General features: G+C 44.7%; 1 protein-coding gene across 1 annotated transcript in view; it reads left to right on the top strand.

The window, feature by feature from the left end:
- The first annotated feature begins 763 nt into the window (after positions 1-763).
- Positions 764-17,517, top strand: part of NADK2 (NAD kinase 2, mitochondrial) — a 35,555-nt gene continuing 18,801 nt past the window's right edge. The window contains exons 1-2 of the mRNA XM_063180951.1: positions 764-1,114; positions 15,722-15,810. Coding sequence (XP_063037021.1) covers positions 764-1,114; positions 15,722-15,810 — 440 coding nt within the window. The remainder of the gene's footprint in view (positions 1,115-15,721; positions 15,811-17,517) is intronic.

Below are 17,517 nucleotides of genomic sequence, written 5' to 3'. Positions count from 1 at the left end.
CTATCACAAAGGCCGAGGACAGGAGTAGCAACACGTGAGATTTCCACACACGCGATCTAAGACCAAGTAATTTCTCCCTCTTTATCTCTTTTAACACTATCGCTGCCTGCCGGGACACTAAGAGTACAAGCGGGGCACTGATGGCATTGTCGCTGTCCTCTGGGACACAGGGGAGCACTGGAGGACGGGTACTGGGAACACTCTGGGGCACGGGAAGTACCGGGGGTGCTGCTGCTGAGCCCTGGGACACGGGGGAGCAGCGGGAAGCGCTGGGGACGCTGTCCCTGTCCCCTCACGGCGGGGGTCGGCCCCGCACCCCTCACAGCGCCCGGGGGGCCGGGCGCGGGGACATCCACCGCGCGCCGCCTACGTGCCTCGCGCCCCGTCCCGCGCGCCACCAGGAGCCGGGGCGGGGCCAAGCAGGGGCGGGCGGGGAGGGGGGAGGGGGAGAGAGAGAGATGTCTCCTCTACGCTTGCGCGGGCGGCCCTCGCCGGGGCGCGGGGCGGGGCAGGCGGGCACGGCGCGCTGCGCCCCGGTTGGCCGGGGAGGGCGCAAGCGCCGGGGATAGCGCTCACGCCCCGCTCCCATGAGGGGCGGGTACCCGGCGGCGCAGCTCGCTATTGGCGGGGCGGGCGGCTGCGCGCGGGGAGGGCGGGGCGGCGGGCGCGGCCGGGCCATGTGTGCCGGGCGCCGCCGCAGAGCGGCCGCAGCCGCCGCCGGCAGCGCCGCGCCCGCCCCGGGAAGCGGCGCAGAGCCCGGGAGATGTTCTCTTCTTGTGGCTTCCCCTGCGGCCGCCTCCGCCTCGCCGGCCGGGCGGCAGCTCGCCGCTCCCCGCTGCTCTGCCCGCGGACGGCGGCTTCCTCCGCTCCGCCGTGGCTGCCGCTGCTCGGCGGCGCCCACCGGCGCCTACTCGCGCTCGGCGGGCTGAGCCCCTCCGCAGCGGCGGCGGCGGCTGGGCGGGGGGCGGCGGGGGCCGCGCCGTGCGGGTCGGGGGCGGCGGGGGGCGGGTTCCGGCCGTCGCGTGTGGCGGTGGTGGTGAAGACGACGCGGTACGAGTTCGAGCAGCAGCGGTACCGCTACGCCGGGCTCTCTGAGGAGGACCTGAAGCAGCTGGTGAGCGGCGGGAGGGGCCGGCGGTCCCGGACAGCGAGGGCGTTGCCGCGGGGCTGTAGCACGGTCGGGGGGTACCCAGGGTGATGCCCGGCTCCGGCGAGGGATGACCGGGGTGATGCCCGACTTCGGAGAGGTTCCCGGGGTGGTACCTGGCTCCCGGGGCGCCGCCGGGCCGCTGTGTCCGAGTGTCCCCGGTGCTTCCCCGGGCCTTGGTGGGGCGGAGCCGGCGGCTGTGGAGGGGAGCGGGGTTGCGGCCGCTGTCCCCGGGCTCTGCCCCTGCTGCCGGCGGCTCTGCCCTCCCGCCGCTTCCCTCCCCGGCCCCCGATCCCGATGGAGCGGCCGAGCGGCACGGCCTGGAGAGGGGCACGAGTGGCGGCGCTGGACATTCGTCGCTTGCAGGCTGCCGAGAGACTGGTGTAGTAAGCGTGTTTGGGTTTTACCCTCGGAGGGATTCCAGTGGCCCTCAGCAAACTGCAGTCTTTTACTTACTGTATGAAGTATAAAGATTAGAGAAGTGCATGTTGTGGAAAGCACAATGTTGCAAAAAAATCCCCTCTGTGTCTTAGCATGGACTGATTTGCATTTCCTCCGTTTTTTTGCCTCACATCTTCACTCCATCCTTACATATTTTCCTCCGTTCAGACAGCCACATCTCTCTCAGATCCACCCTTCTTGTTACAGTTTTTAGAAAAGCATTTTTCTTTAGTCTCTAAGAAACCTGTAATGTAAAGGTCCGTTACTGAAGGTACACTGAGGAAACCAAATGTCTCTGAGAGTTGATATGTGTACCCAGTGTCTTGTCTTCATTTCCATCATGCTTAGTGACATCACTCATTTCTCCCTTTAGCCGGTGGCTGTCTTCCAGTGTTCACCTGCAACTGGTGGGCTGAAGGATGGTACCTGCAGGAGTTACTTTGGCTGTCAGCAGTCTGTGAAGTCCATGTCATGAGATTTTTATGCCTTTATTTTGGATACATCCATTACATTAATTTGTCCACAGATTCGTTTGTGTCTTTCAAGTCTTTGCTCTCTTACAACTGGAAATATTTTAAATCTCTGTTACTTTGCAATGTTTGGACTAAACTGGTACATGTGCTTAACTTATGTGGCAAGGACAAACGGCTGCATGGCCTTGCTTTGTAAAGAATCAGGGATAAAATGTACAGTATCTACAGCAATGTCTTTGTGCTCCATTTGGTCTCCTACCTCCTATGGAATTCCTGTCCAGACATTTTTTACATGTTTTGTATAGCCCTGTAGTTACAGTTCAACAAGTTGAATGTCAGTCTGTGTTAATTCTTGTGTAGCTTCCTGTTGCTGAGGTATCCCAGTACTTCCTTTCATACACTGGTTAGGGGGAAAAAAGGTGTCTTATAGCTCAGCTGTAAGACTTTTTATTGTCATTTAGCTATTTGTGAGAAATTATTTCTTGTTGTTGAGTACAGAGCTTGTCCTCAGTGTGCAGTTAAGCCCAGGAGAAGCAGACCGGGTTTGTTTGGTCACTTTTCCCTAACTGCTTCTGTACAGGCAGGACTGGGACACTGAATCAGAGAGCAGCATTGCACATCCCTTAAGGTGCTCATGACTGGATGGTGTGGTAGCTGCAGTTTCTTTTTTTGTGAGAATGCATATTTTGCATGATTGATAACCTTTATTGCCCTCAGTATGCATTTTTAAAGAAGTAACTGTGAACTCAGTGGGTGATTATAATGGTTGCAGAAACACCTTAAAGTTTGTCCTTTTGGAGAAACTTAGATACACAATAATTCTTGGTATTTGTGACAGTTCCAGAATTTCTTTTCTAGGACTGGTGCTTTTTTAATATCTACCCTTCCCCTTAAAATACTGCCTTGTGAGGAATTGCAGCAATAAAAGTTGGTGTCGCCAGGTAGACAAAGCCCAACTTGCCTAACTATGTGTGTAGCAATATTGAGTTAAGCTCCTGCTGTATGGGCGGGAATACAAAGATTTGTGCAAGAGCACATTGAAAAGGTCTTGCAGAATTTTTTGAAACAGAAAAAAGAGAGTAAAGGAATTACCCTTGCTGCCCATTTCTTTTTTAGCTAACCTGTAAAAATTTCAGTATTTGCGTTTGGCTGTGACTCTGGTCTCAGTTCTTTTTTCCTCAGACTGAGTTAACAGCACCCTCACCGAATATGTTACGTGAAGGTTCAGAAGACTCAGAAGACTCTTATCCTCACCGTTGGGGAGATCATTTGTAGCTGAGTGATTGCTGTGAAGTGTCCTTCCCCCACAGCGCCATTGTGGGAAGCTTGGGAACAGGATGCATTTTGCTCCCTGGTGTTAGCTGCAATCCATGTTCCTGTGTCTCTGTTTCTCCTGGGGAGACTTTGGAAGCTGCTCCAAGGCAGCTGATCTCAGAAATGAGCTCAGGCTCACTGTCTTTGGGTTTGCAGCTCAGTTGAAGGGCCACACAGAAGGCAGGGTGAGAGTTGAGTGCATATGAAAGCTTCAGGCTGGGATACAGGCGAAGAGTGAAAGCAAAAGAGCCCAGGAGAGGTTTGGCTCCTGTGATGCTCCGAGCTGCTGGCTGACCCAGACCTGTTGGTGGTGGGGGTTGCACTAGAGGGGGTCAGGCTTGGGTGATCCTGGAGGAGGCTTGTCGTGTAAGGGAGAAGCACAAAAGAAAGAGCACGGTGCTGTTATCCTCTGTCATGGACCTTCAGATGTCCAGATACTGGCTATCTGAAATACAGAAATTCAGTTTCAAGGCAATGTTGGAGGTTTAGATTTGAGCAGCCATACCTGGGCTTGTTGCCTTGCCTGTTGTGAGCAGAAGAGGTGTTTGCAAGTTTCTAGAAGATAGCTGATGTCTGTACTTGGAAACTTCAGATATCAGTATAGCACAATGAAAATTGGAGGCTTAATCGGTTCTGCCTGATCACCAAGACAGAGAGCAGTCCTGAAGGTAGCTGTTTCAATCAGTGTGTTTATGTATTGAGGGTGAATATGCAGGAAGTAACTTAATGCAGACATGATGGTGCCTTTGGGCACTCATCTTGATGAAATGAGATTTGTTTCATGTTTAAGGAGGCTGAAGATGAATCATTGGCATACACCAATATGTACTAAAATATTATACAGGTCACAGTATATGTCTTTATCTATGATATACACAGTATAAATCACAGTATCCTCCAAGAAGCAGAATACTGGTGATGGAGGTGAGTGGCTGACATTTCTTATAAGCCATAAAGGCCTTAGGCACCTGTAGCTTAAACCCTTCTGTGGCTTTACTTTTGGATGCTAAGTGAGTTGTATTATACAAACACTATGAAATCTTGCAAAGTCAAAGCTGCAGGGTCACAATTCCAGAACTCAAATATTCTTTCTCTGTGCAGACAGAGATAGGAGAGGTAAAGAAGCAGTCCAGATAGCAGAAGAGCAAAACTAATGGTGGAAAGATGGAGAGCAAGGGCTACTTTTACAGGTCTAGTAAATGCTGTCTTTGCTTTATGAAATTTCAGGGGCTGTTGGATTTCTAAAACTTGCAGTTACCAACTCTAAGTTATACTAATCTTTCTCCCAAGTCCCTGCTAACTGTTTGCCTACCAGAAGTTACAGCAATTTGCATTTCTTGTGACCTAGCTTACTGGGATTGGCATCTAAATATGACTAGTTACAAAAATGAATGATCCAGTCAACTAGTACTGAAGGCTGCTGCATGTTCTGTTTATTTCACTCTCAGTAAATCCATGCAGAGGAACCACTGCTGTTGTCCTTACATAAACTAAGAGAATGTAATGCCCCAGTAATAGAGCTTGTTTCCTGACTTCTGGGTTTTGTTTTGTTTGATAGTGCAGATGTGATAAGTTGCTGACTTCTCACAGCTGTAAGGTATTTAGGGAAGGTGAAAATGTTACCTGTCCAAATACATTTCATACACAATTCTAATTATCTTTGAAAATGTCTAACATAATGAAAAGTTATGTTTGTCTTGGTCTTAGTTGGAAGGAGGTCGTTCAGTGTGGTCTAGAGTTGATATTCTGTTGTGGCTTGTTTATGAGTCTTTATTTGGAGCAGGAAGGGAGAGCAAGTTGGAGGTTTGGAACAAGTTTTGACTCTTTTGGACCACTGCAGCTAATTGCTAGGGGTGGTAATCTCAGTGATGTGAAGTTCACACAGCTTTATAGAAAACTGGTGTCTGGGTAGGGAAGAGGTAACCTGTTGTCAGGATATTGTCTCCCCTGAATGCGGTCAGTATGAACTTGCACAGGTGATGCATGGGGTAGCAGCAACATCCTGGGCAGGGCTGGCCAGGAAGGAAGGAAGGAGTGTTGCCCAGCAGGTAGGTGAGCTTCAGCTGGGGCTCCTGTTGTGTGCCAAAACAACCCCGCAGAGCTGTGGGTGGGGTCTGGGGGATGTGTGCAGCAGGACGCTGTCCTCCCGCCCTCCTGCTAACTTAGATGTGTACAGCCAGTTTTTGCTAGGCCATGCAGTAAAGTTTTCACACCTCTTAGAAAATTCCTTCTTGTGGGAAATGTACTGTTTTACCTCTAACTTGATAGGTGATGGATTTTTGGTTTTGGTTACAGAAAAAATTCTCTGCAATTTTTTATATTAAATAGTATCACTTTCAGTATCACTTCTGAATTACTTTTCCTGAGTACTAGTGTTACAGGCTTGTAACTCTCGTACCACCACCTGAAGATACAGTTTTGGAAAATATCCAGGCATTTTGTTCTTAGATTTCTGGTTTAGAAGACTGTCCTTCAATGCTGGTGCCTGTGATCCTCTCAAACACTTATTTAGAAAGTAGTCAAATATTTTCAGAATACTGAGTTTTGCAAATGCAAAGAAGGCAGCAGAATGATAAAGCACTATGCAAGCTTCAAAGTTCAACTGAATTGTAATTTTAAAATAAAATCTAGTAATTTAGTAGACAACTAAAAAAAAAGTTGCTTTTCTGAAAATCAGTAAGTATGAGGGCAGTTAGCCCTGTGTCCTCTTGTGGATCCATATGTACAGGGTATATTTAAAGTAGTATTTTAAGTAAAAACTTCCTTAATGAATGAGGTGATACTGTGAATTTTTTCATTATTCTGTTGAATTCAGACTGCCCATCTCTTCTTACCTTGTAATGTGAATTTTTTCATTTCTCTGTAAAAGAACATCAGTGGATGTTCTTTTACAGAGCACATAAAGTGTTTTAAAGCTGCTAGGACTCTACTATTCTCTACCTTATCCTGAAAAGAGGGAGAAGTACTAACTCCCTTTAGTGAATTGAAGTATACAGAATTCAAGACACAGATTATATTCCACTAGGATTACATAAAGCTAAAGACTTCTTTTTTTTTCAGAAATAAAATTTTTGAACTAATCCGCTGGAAACTGAGATGTCTGCAAATGCTTTTCAGGTTACACGAACATGGTGTTCCTTTGTTCATCTTTACCTTTGAAATTTGATATATTTGCATCAGTGTTAAGTCACTGTACTGGCATCTGCTTTATTAAATTGTTCCTCCCATGTTATTATTCTAAGAGGGGTCTGGAAAATGATGGAAACAATTAAATGTGATGGAGTAATTGTTTTTTTCCATACAGTTTGTTTTTCCAGTATACCATTCAAGTATACTCAGTTGCATATAGCAAATAAATATACAAGTAGGGCATTTCAGTGTAATTCACCTAAATTAAACTTCTGCGACTGTATCACCAATCATACTATGCTGTATATAGCTGAAGAAGGCTACTTCATGGAAGTGACTTTAATGCTGGCTTTAAGTACTTCATTAGTTTTGATTTACAGCATCATGTTGGTGTTGTGCTGTATTAATGAGAATGATTGATTGAATTGCCTGAATTACACAGGTTTTTTTAGAAATCTTTCAGTGAAGAAAGCAGTTACCACTGTTTATAGTTAACAAAACAATTTGCTCTGCCTTAGCCTTTGAATTGCAAACCACTATGTGTATTCCTCACATGTGGTTAAAATGACAGTAATGCTTTAATGTGGTGGATGAACAATTAGAAAACAGTTCATGGCATTTTAACTTTTTTCATGTATGCATCAAACTCTTATCCTTAAACAGCATTTCTGTAAAACTTCAGTAACATAATGTTGCAGTTAAATCAGCTATTACAGAAGTAATGGTTTATAAAATGCTACAATATCTATACTTTATAGTCATTATTCTACATAATAGATACATTAGAATACATTAATGTACAGCAGCATTTGAAGGCTTGCTGTGATGGTGTAATGGAAGTGAGGGGTCTAAATTACTGAAGAACAAAGTGAGGAAAATATAAGGAAAAAATATTCCTAGCCCTCTGGACTTCTGCAGTGTGGGGGGTGGTGCAGTAAACTGCTGCAAACGTAGCAAATAGCCAGGAACAATACTGGCAAAAATATCGAGCAATAGACAGCAAGTTAGTAAATCAGTCCTAGTCAGGTAACTTCAGCCTTCTGGCCTTTCTTATGTGGTAAGAACTGACTTACTGCATTGGTTAACTTAGCACATTTTTTTGAAAGCAAGTGGCTAGAGCCTGTATAATATGTAATAATCCTGGGAAGGGTGGAAGAATTGGATTTAATGCTATGGCTTGCAGCTCAACAGCAGTTTGTATTGGAAAACGTGATTTGTGTTCAAGGCCTTATAGGAGACTTAAACCTGAGCCTTGGTACTTCTGATCCACTGTAGGAGCTTATTTCAGGAACCTGATTGGTTTCTCTGGTGCTTACTCATTATTAAAGCCTTCCTGTAAACAATGCATTTATGGATTAGATTTTTTTAGCTAATAAATGATCAGAAGCCAGTGCATTTGAAGTTCACTCAGAACCTGCAGCTGCTCACTGGGACTGGTTGTAAGGTTCACTTTAGAGAGAGTTTCAGAGCACTTGTGCAAGTGTGAATGAGCTAGACTGCAGGGCCTTAAAGGAGCTGGGTGTCCCAAAATGGGTTAATTATTACTGTATTACTGTACATTGCAATTGCAAACTGTACTGCCATCAGAATTCTACTGAAACTGGCCCTGTTGATAGCAAAAGGTTGAGGGTATTTGGTTTGTGTGGCCAGGTTTTGGTAGTGAGGAGGACTGCAGCTGTGGCTCCTGTAAGAAGCTGCCAGAAGCTTCCTCCATTGTCTGATGCCAGATGGATCTAAGATGGACCCTCAGCAGCACAGGTCAAGCCATTTAGAGATGGTAGTGTCATCTCAGTTGGTAACATATTCAAGAGGGGAAAAAAATTACTGTGCAAATGTAATTGCTCTCAGAGATGAGAGAAGTGAGTGTGAGAGGAGCAGCTCTGCAGACACAGGTCAGTGAAGGAGGAGGGGCAGGAGCTGCTCCAGGCCCAGAGCAGAGATTCCCCTGCAGCCCCTGGTGCAGCCCTGGGTGAGGCAGCTGTGCCCCTGCAGGCCCTGCAGGCCCAGGGGGGAGCAGAGATTCCCCTGCAGCCCCTGGAGGAGCCACAGCAGAGCAGCTGGGTGTGCCTGAAGGAGGCTGGGACCCCATGGAAGCCCGTGCTGGAGCAGGCTCCTGGCAGGAGCTGTGGCCTGTGCAGACAGCAGCCCTCACTGGAGCAGGCTCCTGGCAGGAGCTGTGGCCTGTGCAGACAGCAGCCCCTCACTGGAGCAGGCTCCTGGCAGGAGCTGTGGCCTGTGCAGAGAGCAGCCCCTCACTGGAGCAGGCTCCTGGCAGGAGCTGTGGCCTGTGCAGAGAGCAGCCCGTGCTGGAGCAGGCCCCTGGCAGGAGCTGTGGCCCCAATGTGGGCCCACAGTGGAGCAGCCTGATCCTGAGGGACTGTACCCTGTGGAGGACCCAGACTGTCGCAGTTTGTGGAGAACTGCAGCCCATGGAAAAGAATTATGCTGGAGAAGTTTTTGAAAAATCTCCTGTGGATATCTCCAGCCCCCAGACTGGAGCAGGGGAAAGAGCTCCTCTAGTTGAGCAGAGACCAAAATGACTTGAGACAAACTGACTATATCTCCCATGCTTATGTCCCTGTTCTGCTGATGGGAGGAGGAGGGAGAGCTGGGACAATTGGAGGGATGGAGGGAAGGTGTTTTTAATATTTGTTTTACTTCTCATTATCCTGCCCTGATTTTGATTCATAATAAATTCAGTTGATTTCCAAAAGCTGAGTGTGTTTAGTCTGTGATGGTAACTGGTGAGTATTCTCTTCCTGTCATTATCTCAGCTTTGAGCCTTTCCTTACATTTTCTCTTTCCTATCTCATTGTGAAGGGGTTGTGATAAGAGCAGCTTTGGTGAGCAACTGGCATCCAGCCAGTCAGGGTCAATGTGCTACATTAAGTCAGTGACTTAGCAAATGTTGTTATTGAATAAGTCTGGAATTTTTCAGTAAATACTTAAATTTGACCAGTTTTTTTTTTCTAAATACGGTTGCCTTACTGTCTTGAGTCTTTATCTGTAGCCAAACTATATGACATCTGATAATGTATTTACTATTTCTAGTGCAAGAACAATTAGAACACATTTCCCCTTTTAAGAAGTCAGGCAACTTCTGTGAAAGGAGTAATATTAAGGATCTCTCTCAGACTGTCTTCACAGAAGAGGTTCTCCAGCCCTCTGATCATTGTGTCTCTCCTCTGTGCTGGCTCCAGCCGGTCCCTGTGGTTCCTGTGCTGGGAACCCAGGGCTGGATGCAGGGCTCCAGGTGGGTCTCAGCAGAGCAGAGGGGCAGAATCCCCTCCCTCCCCTGGTGCCCACGGGGCTCTGGGTGCAGCCTGGGTCCATGGCTGGTCTCAATCCCTTCATCCCACAGCCAGTATTGGTACTGCCCCAGCCTGAGTGCAACCCCTTGCATTTGGCATTGTTGAATTTTGTGAGGTTTGTACAGACCCAGCCCTCAAACCTGTGGGTCCTATAGATGATGTCTCCACTCTCCCGTGTATCAACTGCAACGTGCCTTGGTGTTGTCCGCAAATGTGCTGTCACTGGTGTGAATACAGCCAAGTACAAATGGTATTTACTTTCTGCTATAAATCGAGGGTAGCTGTGCTGTGCTTACTGTGAGGGTCATGTACAAACCTGGATATCTGTTGTGTGCAACCACCACATTCAGCTCCCCCGTCACTTCAGCTGATGGCTGGTAAAAACGCTAACCATTCAGCATTGTGGTTCAAGCTTGCTCTGCCTGCCCTAGGAGACCCTTTTCTGTGGGACACTTGAAATGTGTCTCCAAGGTACAGATTCCTGTTGGCCAAGTTCTGCTAAGGCTAGCTCCTCAGCTTATCTGTTTTATTGTTGGCATTTTATTATCTAAGATTCAGAAGCTGCACCATGCTTTAATCCTATGTACTTGTATGTGGATTACTTTTGAAATAGAGAAGCTTAATATTTCATTAGAGCTCCTAAGAAATCCATAAGTTTAGTGTGTGCTTGACCTTTTAGGAAAATTGCATTTGTTTTTAGCATGACAGATCAAGCTTTGTCTTAACTAGTTAGCACCAGAACAGGGTAATTACTTGCCTGTAGATTGACAGTCTGACTTTGATAATTAAGGACGTTTTGATTGAAAGTCAAGTTTAGTCAGGAATGCTAAGGGAAGTGTATGGCTTGAAACATGTCCTTTATTCAAAGCTGTTCTAGTTCTAACGTTAATGTATTGAGAAAAAATATTTTTTCTATAAGTCTGTCAAAATCTTGTTTCTTTTAAGCAGAGTAAAAACTGAACACTAACTATGTCTGTACTTGGGACGCATGGCTAAATCTCAAGGGACAATTTCTGAAAATACAGGACTTAAAGTGCCATACTCTGCTTAGAAACAGATTGTTATGTTAGTGCTCATTGTATTTTTATCTTGAGGTTAAAATTCAAATTTTTGCTATTCAGCTGTTGATCTCTAAATCTGTTTGTATTATTTTGTGGTTCTTTCTGTAGAAATCAGGTAGATTGTAAAGTAGTGATCTGTTCTTGTTTTCCAGCTGGGGTGCATGTGTGGGCAAGTTCATTGTGGAAATTTGAGAGAGTAATTGTTTCTAGATCTATGCTTTTTGTTGTTAGGGTTTAGGGGGTTTTTTGGATTTGTTTTTTTTTTTTTTTTTTTCTTCTTTCTAGTCAGTCATTTAGTTTAACTCCTCAATGACCAACACTTGTAAAACAAAGGATTGGTATTAACTCCATCCTGGTGCAGTTTAAGACTGCATGAAGGTTAGGGCTGTAAATTAAGAGTAAGCCTAGTAATGAGAGTATATATGCATACACATAAGGCCAAAGTACATTGGAAAAGTTCCATTTAACCTTACTGGATAAGTCCAGAGGAGGACCAGAAAGATGGTCACGAGGCTGGAGCACCTCTCCTGTGAAGACAAGACAGTTTGAGCTGTTCAGCCTCAAGAAGAAAAGGGTCTGGGGAGAGCTTAGAGCACCTCCTTGTACCTGAAGGGACTCCACAGGAAAGCTCAAGAGGGACCTTTTGTCAGTGAGTGTATTAATAGGATGAAGGGAATGGCTTTAAGCTGAAAGAGGGAAGATTAGCAGCTTAGTTGTTAGGAAGGTAGTGAGGCTCAGGCACAGGTTGCCCAGAGAACTTGTGAATGCACCATCTGTCAAAGTGTCCAAGTTTTGATTGGATGGAGCTCTAAGGAACCTGGTCTAGTGAAAGGTGTCCTTCTCTAGAACAGGGTGACTGGGTCTAGATCATCTTTAAGGTCCCTTCCAAACCAAATCACACTGTGATTCTGCTAGGATGAGATGCAGAAGGTGCTCAGTTGACAAATTCACTCCAGACAATATCCATGTTACTGTATTGAGAGAACATACTCTTTTATCCTTATGCTTAATAAGCAATGCCAGTAGGTCTCAGTCTTTTCATTTCCCATTTTCTAAATCAAGAGTCATAATCCACATATGTAGACAACAATGGGTATTCTGATGTTACTTGGCTTGTGTTAGCTTCTGTATTTGTGTGTAGAAGCCTTGTCCTTGCTGTGCAGCATTGTTCCTGCAGGGCAAACATTACTAAAGGACAGCAGGCCCACAATTTAAACCAAATGAGTTGGGACTTGCCAGAGGTACAGGCTTAGACTACAGAAGGAAGGCTTATTCTTGCATTTTATTTTGTGTAGTATTAAGGTCAGATTAACAGGCCTAATTCCAAATCAGAGATTCCTCCAAAGGGAGAAGAGCTTGAAAGTTGTCTTCATGCAGCATCTGTGCCTTTTTGAGGAGTCAGTTGACAAAAGCCAAGCCTGACATAGGTTTGGGGGCCTGTTTTATGATTGGGCTTGAGAGACAGGCTGTCCTTGTGCTGTCTGTACATCCCAAGTGTCTTCAAGACTCTTTAAGGAGATGATCATGCACACAGCAACTGGACTGCCTGATCTTTGTCTTCAGCTCTTTTGAAATAAAAAGCAGGTGCTGCTTTCAGTTTGGTCTTACACTTTGCCCTGAGTTCAAACCCCTTTCCAGCAGCAGCATTTGTCATAGCCTTAGAGTGGCACTCTGGTGCTGGATATGAGGCAGGGGCAGAGGCATGAAATACAGGTACACCTGTCTGAACACCCTTTTCACTGTGAGGGTGACTGGACACTGGCACAGTTTGCCCAGAGATGGGGAAGAGGCTCCATCTGTGAAGATCTAAAGCCATCCAGATCTGGACAGATGGCCCTTGTTTGAGCTTGGGGTTGGACCAGAGGTGTGTTCTAGTTCAGCCACTCTGTGATTCTGTGCTTCTGACCACAAGGACTGTAGGCACTTCCCTGGTTCTTTGGAGTAGTGGAGTGAGAGCAGCTGCTGATTAGCATTCCTGTTGGATGTACTTGACTGTGGTCAGGCTCAGTTGGGCTTCCCTTTTGTCAGTTCTTAGATGAATGAACTTGCAAGTTACCTCTGAACACAGAGAATGAGGCTGGAGATGAACAAACTGTTGTAATCTCTGGAGCCTTTTGCGAATCAGGACAATTTGATAACTCCATAAATGTAGCACAGCCATTTAAACTAAAGGGCCCAATTTTTCATTTTTCTTGCTTAGTAATGTGTGCTTACTTGTTCTAGATCTAATGTCAAAGAGGAGATCTACACATTCAATGCCTGTTCTACAGTGCTGCTGAAATGCTTCATCCAGTTGTCAGAATACTGATAGTTTATTTGCTGAGCAACCTCTTCTGTTTTCTGAAGCTGTTGATGAAATAATTTAACTCAACTATGGCAAATGTTTTGTTCCATAGCAATGGCGCTGCTCATACCTCTCCTTCCTGGTGATGCCAGGGAAATGCTAGCTGTTGGCTTGCCACTGATGTTGATGGCTTAAAAACCTGCAAATGATCACACATAGAATATTACATTGTTATTGTTCAGAGATAAAAGCTCTCTTCCATCAAGTTGAAAGATAGCATGCTGACAAATTAGCCAAATAAATGAGCTACATAAAATTGCAAGATGGAGTTTGTGGTTTCTATTTTGCGTGGAACTAACAACAGCCTGAAAAAAGTGTGCTGTTACAGCAGTCTGCTTGTCAGGTGCTTGTTTCATTCACTGCAGATACTTCTAGAGGAACCTGATTTTAGTAATGGTGTTTTTTGGAAATTGTTTGATTGTGGATTTCTTATTCTTGTGGTAAGGCAAGGTGAGTTTGTGCTTTAAATGTGCAATTGAAAATTCTTTTAGCAGATTACATCTATGCTGCTCAGCAGCAGGTGTCTATGGGAGACAAATACCTCCCTTTTTCCTTTCTGCCTTTTCCTTTCCCCTCCAAGTGGATGATGGGAGGCTGTCAGCAGGCTGGCAATGGTCTGTGCTGTAACTAGCATAGCCCTGTGTAATCTTTCACTCCCCAGAGCCCACAGGGTTCAAGTTCCCAGTGCAACACCATGGACTCTGCAGGCAGGACCAAGAGGTGTCTGGGGTGCACAGGCATTGTAGCTCAGGAGTAGAAACAAAGGATTTAAGTGTGTGAGTCAATTAATGGGACGTAACACCCTGTATCCCAGTAAACCAATGTGAGCAAGCTTTGGAAAAACCTGTAATATTTATCTGGATGTTTTCTGATCATCCACATACCTGTGTCTGTGTGTGATCATGCATAGCTGCCAGGCAGCTGCTCTCTTCCTTTAGTGCTGTTGATACATCCAGGCGGCCTGTGAGTCTCTGTTGGAAGTGTTTTCCTGATCCTAGCTCTAAGACCACCTAAAGATTTTCTTCCTGCAAGTTAAGTGCCAATTATAAATATACTGAGTGGAACAGCAGTGCAGTTCCAGAGCAAGCAGTTACATCCTTGTCTGTAACTACTTTGGTGCTGAGTCTATCTTATGTGCTTAGCTCATGGTTGGATGTCTTGACATGAATGGGTGTCAGATGAATAAAGATTTCGTTTCCTGGGTATTGGAGTGTGGTTGACTTCAACTGTCATATCCTGACAGTCCTCTCCCCTTCTCTATGGAGTTGAGAAGTCTATGAAAATGGGATTAGACAAGGCTGTCTGGCACCACTTTCTCTTGGAATGATATAAAACTTTGAATAAAGGCACTTGAATAAATTGCTGGAAGTAGCTGTTCAGTGCTTCTGGCACAGATTAATTCCTCTGGACAAACTCTAGGAGAAGTTCTCTTTCTCTGCTGATAAATTAGTTTTAACTGTTCAGGGAAAAGGAAGCAGTGACAGTATAATTGTGGAATAGTTCAGGCTAGAAGGAGCATCAGGAGCCTGCTGCTCAAAGCAGAATCACTTTCACTGTGAATGTATTTATAGACTCCTTTTGCTTAATATCCTTTGCACCCTCTTTCTTTCACTTTCTTTATCTCTATGCGCACACATGTTTGGCAGTATCAGCCCCAGATGAGGCCCCCCCTGCTAAATAAGATAAGGAACATATGGTGATTGAATTACTCGCACAAAAACTTGTTGCCAAACTAATCTGCAACAAGTCAATAATCTCACATGCCTGCTTATGACTGTATCTATATGAACTGCAGAATGTTTCTGTGGTCTGAAGAGTGTGTTGAGATTAATTAAGTATTCAAATTCTCCATTTTCCAGAAAGGGTGAGACTAGAATGCACCTACAGAGTTCATCTTGTTATTGTTACCAACTTGTTTAACAAATGCGGTGTAAAACCCAGGGAACAGTATCAAATGTATTAGGTAGATTGTCCTTAAGCTTTTTTTGATCCAGAGAAAATGTCACCTTTGTCAGCACTTGGCAGTCTTCCATTTTAGCTCAAATACAATTTGAAGGGTAATGCTGGAAGTGTTTCAGGCGCTGTTTCCTTAATTGTCATTCCTGTTGCTTTTTTTTTCTGTCTTCTCTACAGCACAACTTTGAGCTAACTGGGTGTTTCAACACATGGCAGAAATATACTTAGTGTAACTGTGTGGATTCATGTAGTCTTTATATCAGTTGGCAGATTCAGGAGGAGCAAATGTCTGAAGTTGCATGGAAGTCAATGTAGTACGCTTGTTTGCATATCTGTGATTCTTGAATGCTGTGGCCATTTGATTCACTTAATGAACTAGTCAATATAACCTGACTGCTGTGTACATTGAAATGTAATTAATGGAAGGCTTATAAGAACTTATCTCTGCTGAGAGAAAATAACCTGCTTTTTTTGTAGGTTCTATTTGCTTTCCTTGAGAGCACTCACTGCACTTAACTTCCACAAATTCCATTTCTGTCTTACAGCTTGCCTTGAAGGGATCTAACTATGCTGGTCTGCTGGAACGGCATCGCATTCATACAAAAAACGTGGAGCATGTTGTGGACAGCTTACGGTAAGGGTGCATAGGTGGGAGGATGTTGGGAATTTAGCTGACTAGAGACTGGAAAAGTACAAGGCTGTGGCTAGTTCCAAGTCCTGCACCTGCAAGACAGCGTGTCCTTGGGCCTAGCTGAGTATGATAAAGGAATGGACAGAGAGACGTGGGAAATAGAGAATGTAGGCCCAAAGGAATGAGGAAGAGTTGATGGTATAGTTTAACCAATAGATTGCTTGGCTTACAGAATATTCATAAGCTTATTATTTACTGTATAAGTGTTTGATGCTTTTTTCAATAAATTGGACCTGTGATGAACCATCTGGTGTCCTGGTCTCCTTCCATTGACAGGAGGATTTCAGACACAGTGCAAATATCCATGGATCATGTGAAACAAAAGAAAGCCTTGTGTTACCAATGCCAATAAAATAGGAGAAGAAAGAGAGAGGTGCAGATGAGCAGTCATTCCTGAAAGAGCTGTCGTGTGAACTGACTCAGTTCAGTTGACTAGCATGTTCGATTATTGTCTTAAAAATAAGCAAGAAGGTGGTATGTTGAAAGCGAAGGGAGCCAACCCATCTTGTTGTTGATCAGCATCGACTCCGATTTATTGATCAAATCAGCCACTTTATATAACAGTGTTAATTAACTTCATGCATATTGCAAAATTCGAGCTCATGATAGGTTACAGAGAAAACTCTAACCCCTCCTTTTGTTTTACAATACCTGTGGTTTGTTTATTGAAAACAGGACCAGCGTTCTCACTGTGATATGAAAAGTTCTCAAAACCTTCATATCTGTTCCCAGAGCAGCTATCTGTTCCCAGAGAGCCCAAGGACAGAATGTTTTGCCTGTTATGGGAAGACTGTCTGAGAATCCTGCTGTTTATAGAAAAGGTGTCTGAGAACCTAGTTATTCACAAAATCAAGCCTGGGAACTGCTGTTTTACAGCTGCCTTTTACTTTCCCATCAGCTGTATACCTTCATGGCCTCTTTCTTTAAGCCATGCTTGAACCAGGCTCTCCACACTTCCCCCGTTTTTTTTTTTTTTGTTGTTTTTTTTTTTTGTTTTTTTTTTTTTTTTTTTTTTCTTTTTGAGAAAGGAGGTTAGTTTGCCAAGTTTTCTCTATCATCCTACCAACCATATTTTGGATACAACTACAAAGACAAGGTAAAATAAGTAAAAGCATTTAAAAGCACACTCAGTATCTCTATAAGGTTCCCCAGCCACGGTCTGAGCAATGGCTTTTACCCCAAAGGGTTAAAACCACCCCCAGCTGAGCCATGATGTCCGGCCTTATCAGGCATTGCATGGTAGGTGGTAATTGGACTAAGAAAAGAAGACTGTTAGCTGTTTTCATTCATGCAAACCTGGAGAGGAGGTGAACGGCAAGCCTGAAAATGATCCTTTCTGTCCTTGAGATTTTCACATCCACCCTTTTCTTGGGTTTCTCAGAAAAGTTCAGAATCAGTTTTCAGTCTGTAATCCTTTAGTCATTTGGCTCAAATGGCATCAGCTGGGCGATTCTCAGTCCTTTGTTGATTTGGAGTGGTGGGAAAGTAGTATGCACTTAAAGCACTTAAAATATTTAAACTTAACAGACTTATTTGTAAATAATGTAAAATCACTTAAATCTAATAAAATTTTAACAAAATCAACTGACTTTAAATTCTACACAACTTAAACTAAATATAATTCAAACTTAACAGAATCTAACTTAACTT

This window comes from Melospiza melodia, chromosome Z, assembly GCF_035770615.1.
Source record: "Melospiza melodia melodia isolate bMelMel2 chromosome Z, bMelMel2.pri, whole genome shotgun sequence".
NCBI lineage: Eukaryota > Metazoa > Chordata > Aves > Passeriformes > Passerellidae > Melospiza > Melospiza melodia.
Note: the sequence above shows the minus strand (reverse complement) of the source record. Positions and strands in the feature narration are given on the sequence as shown.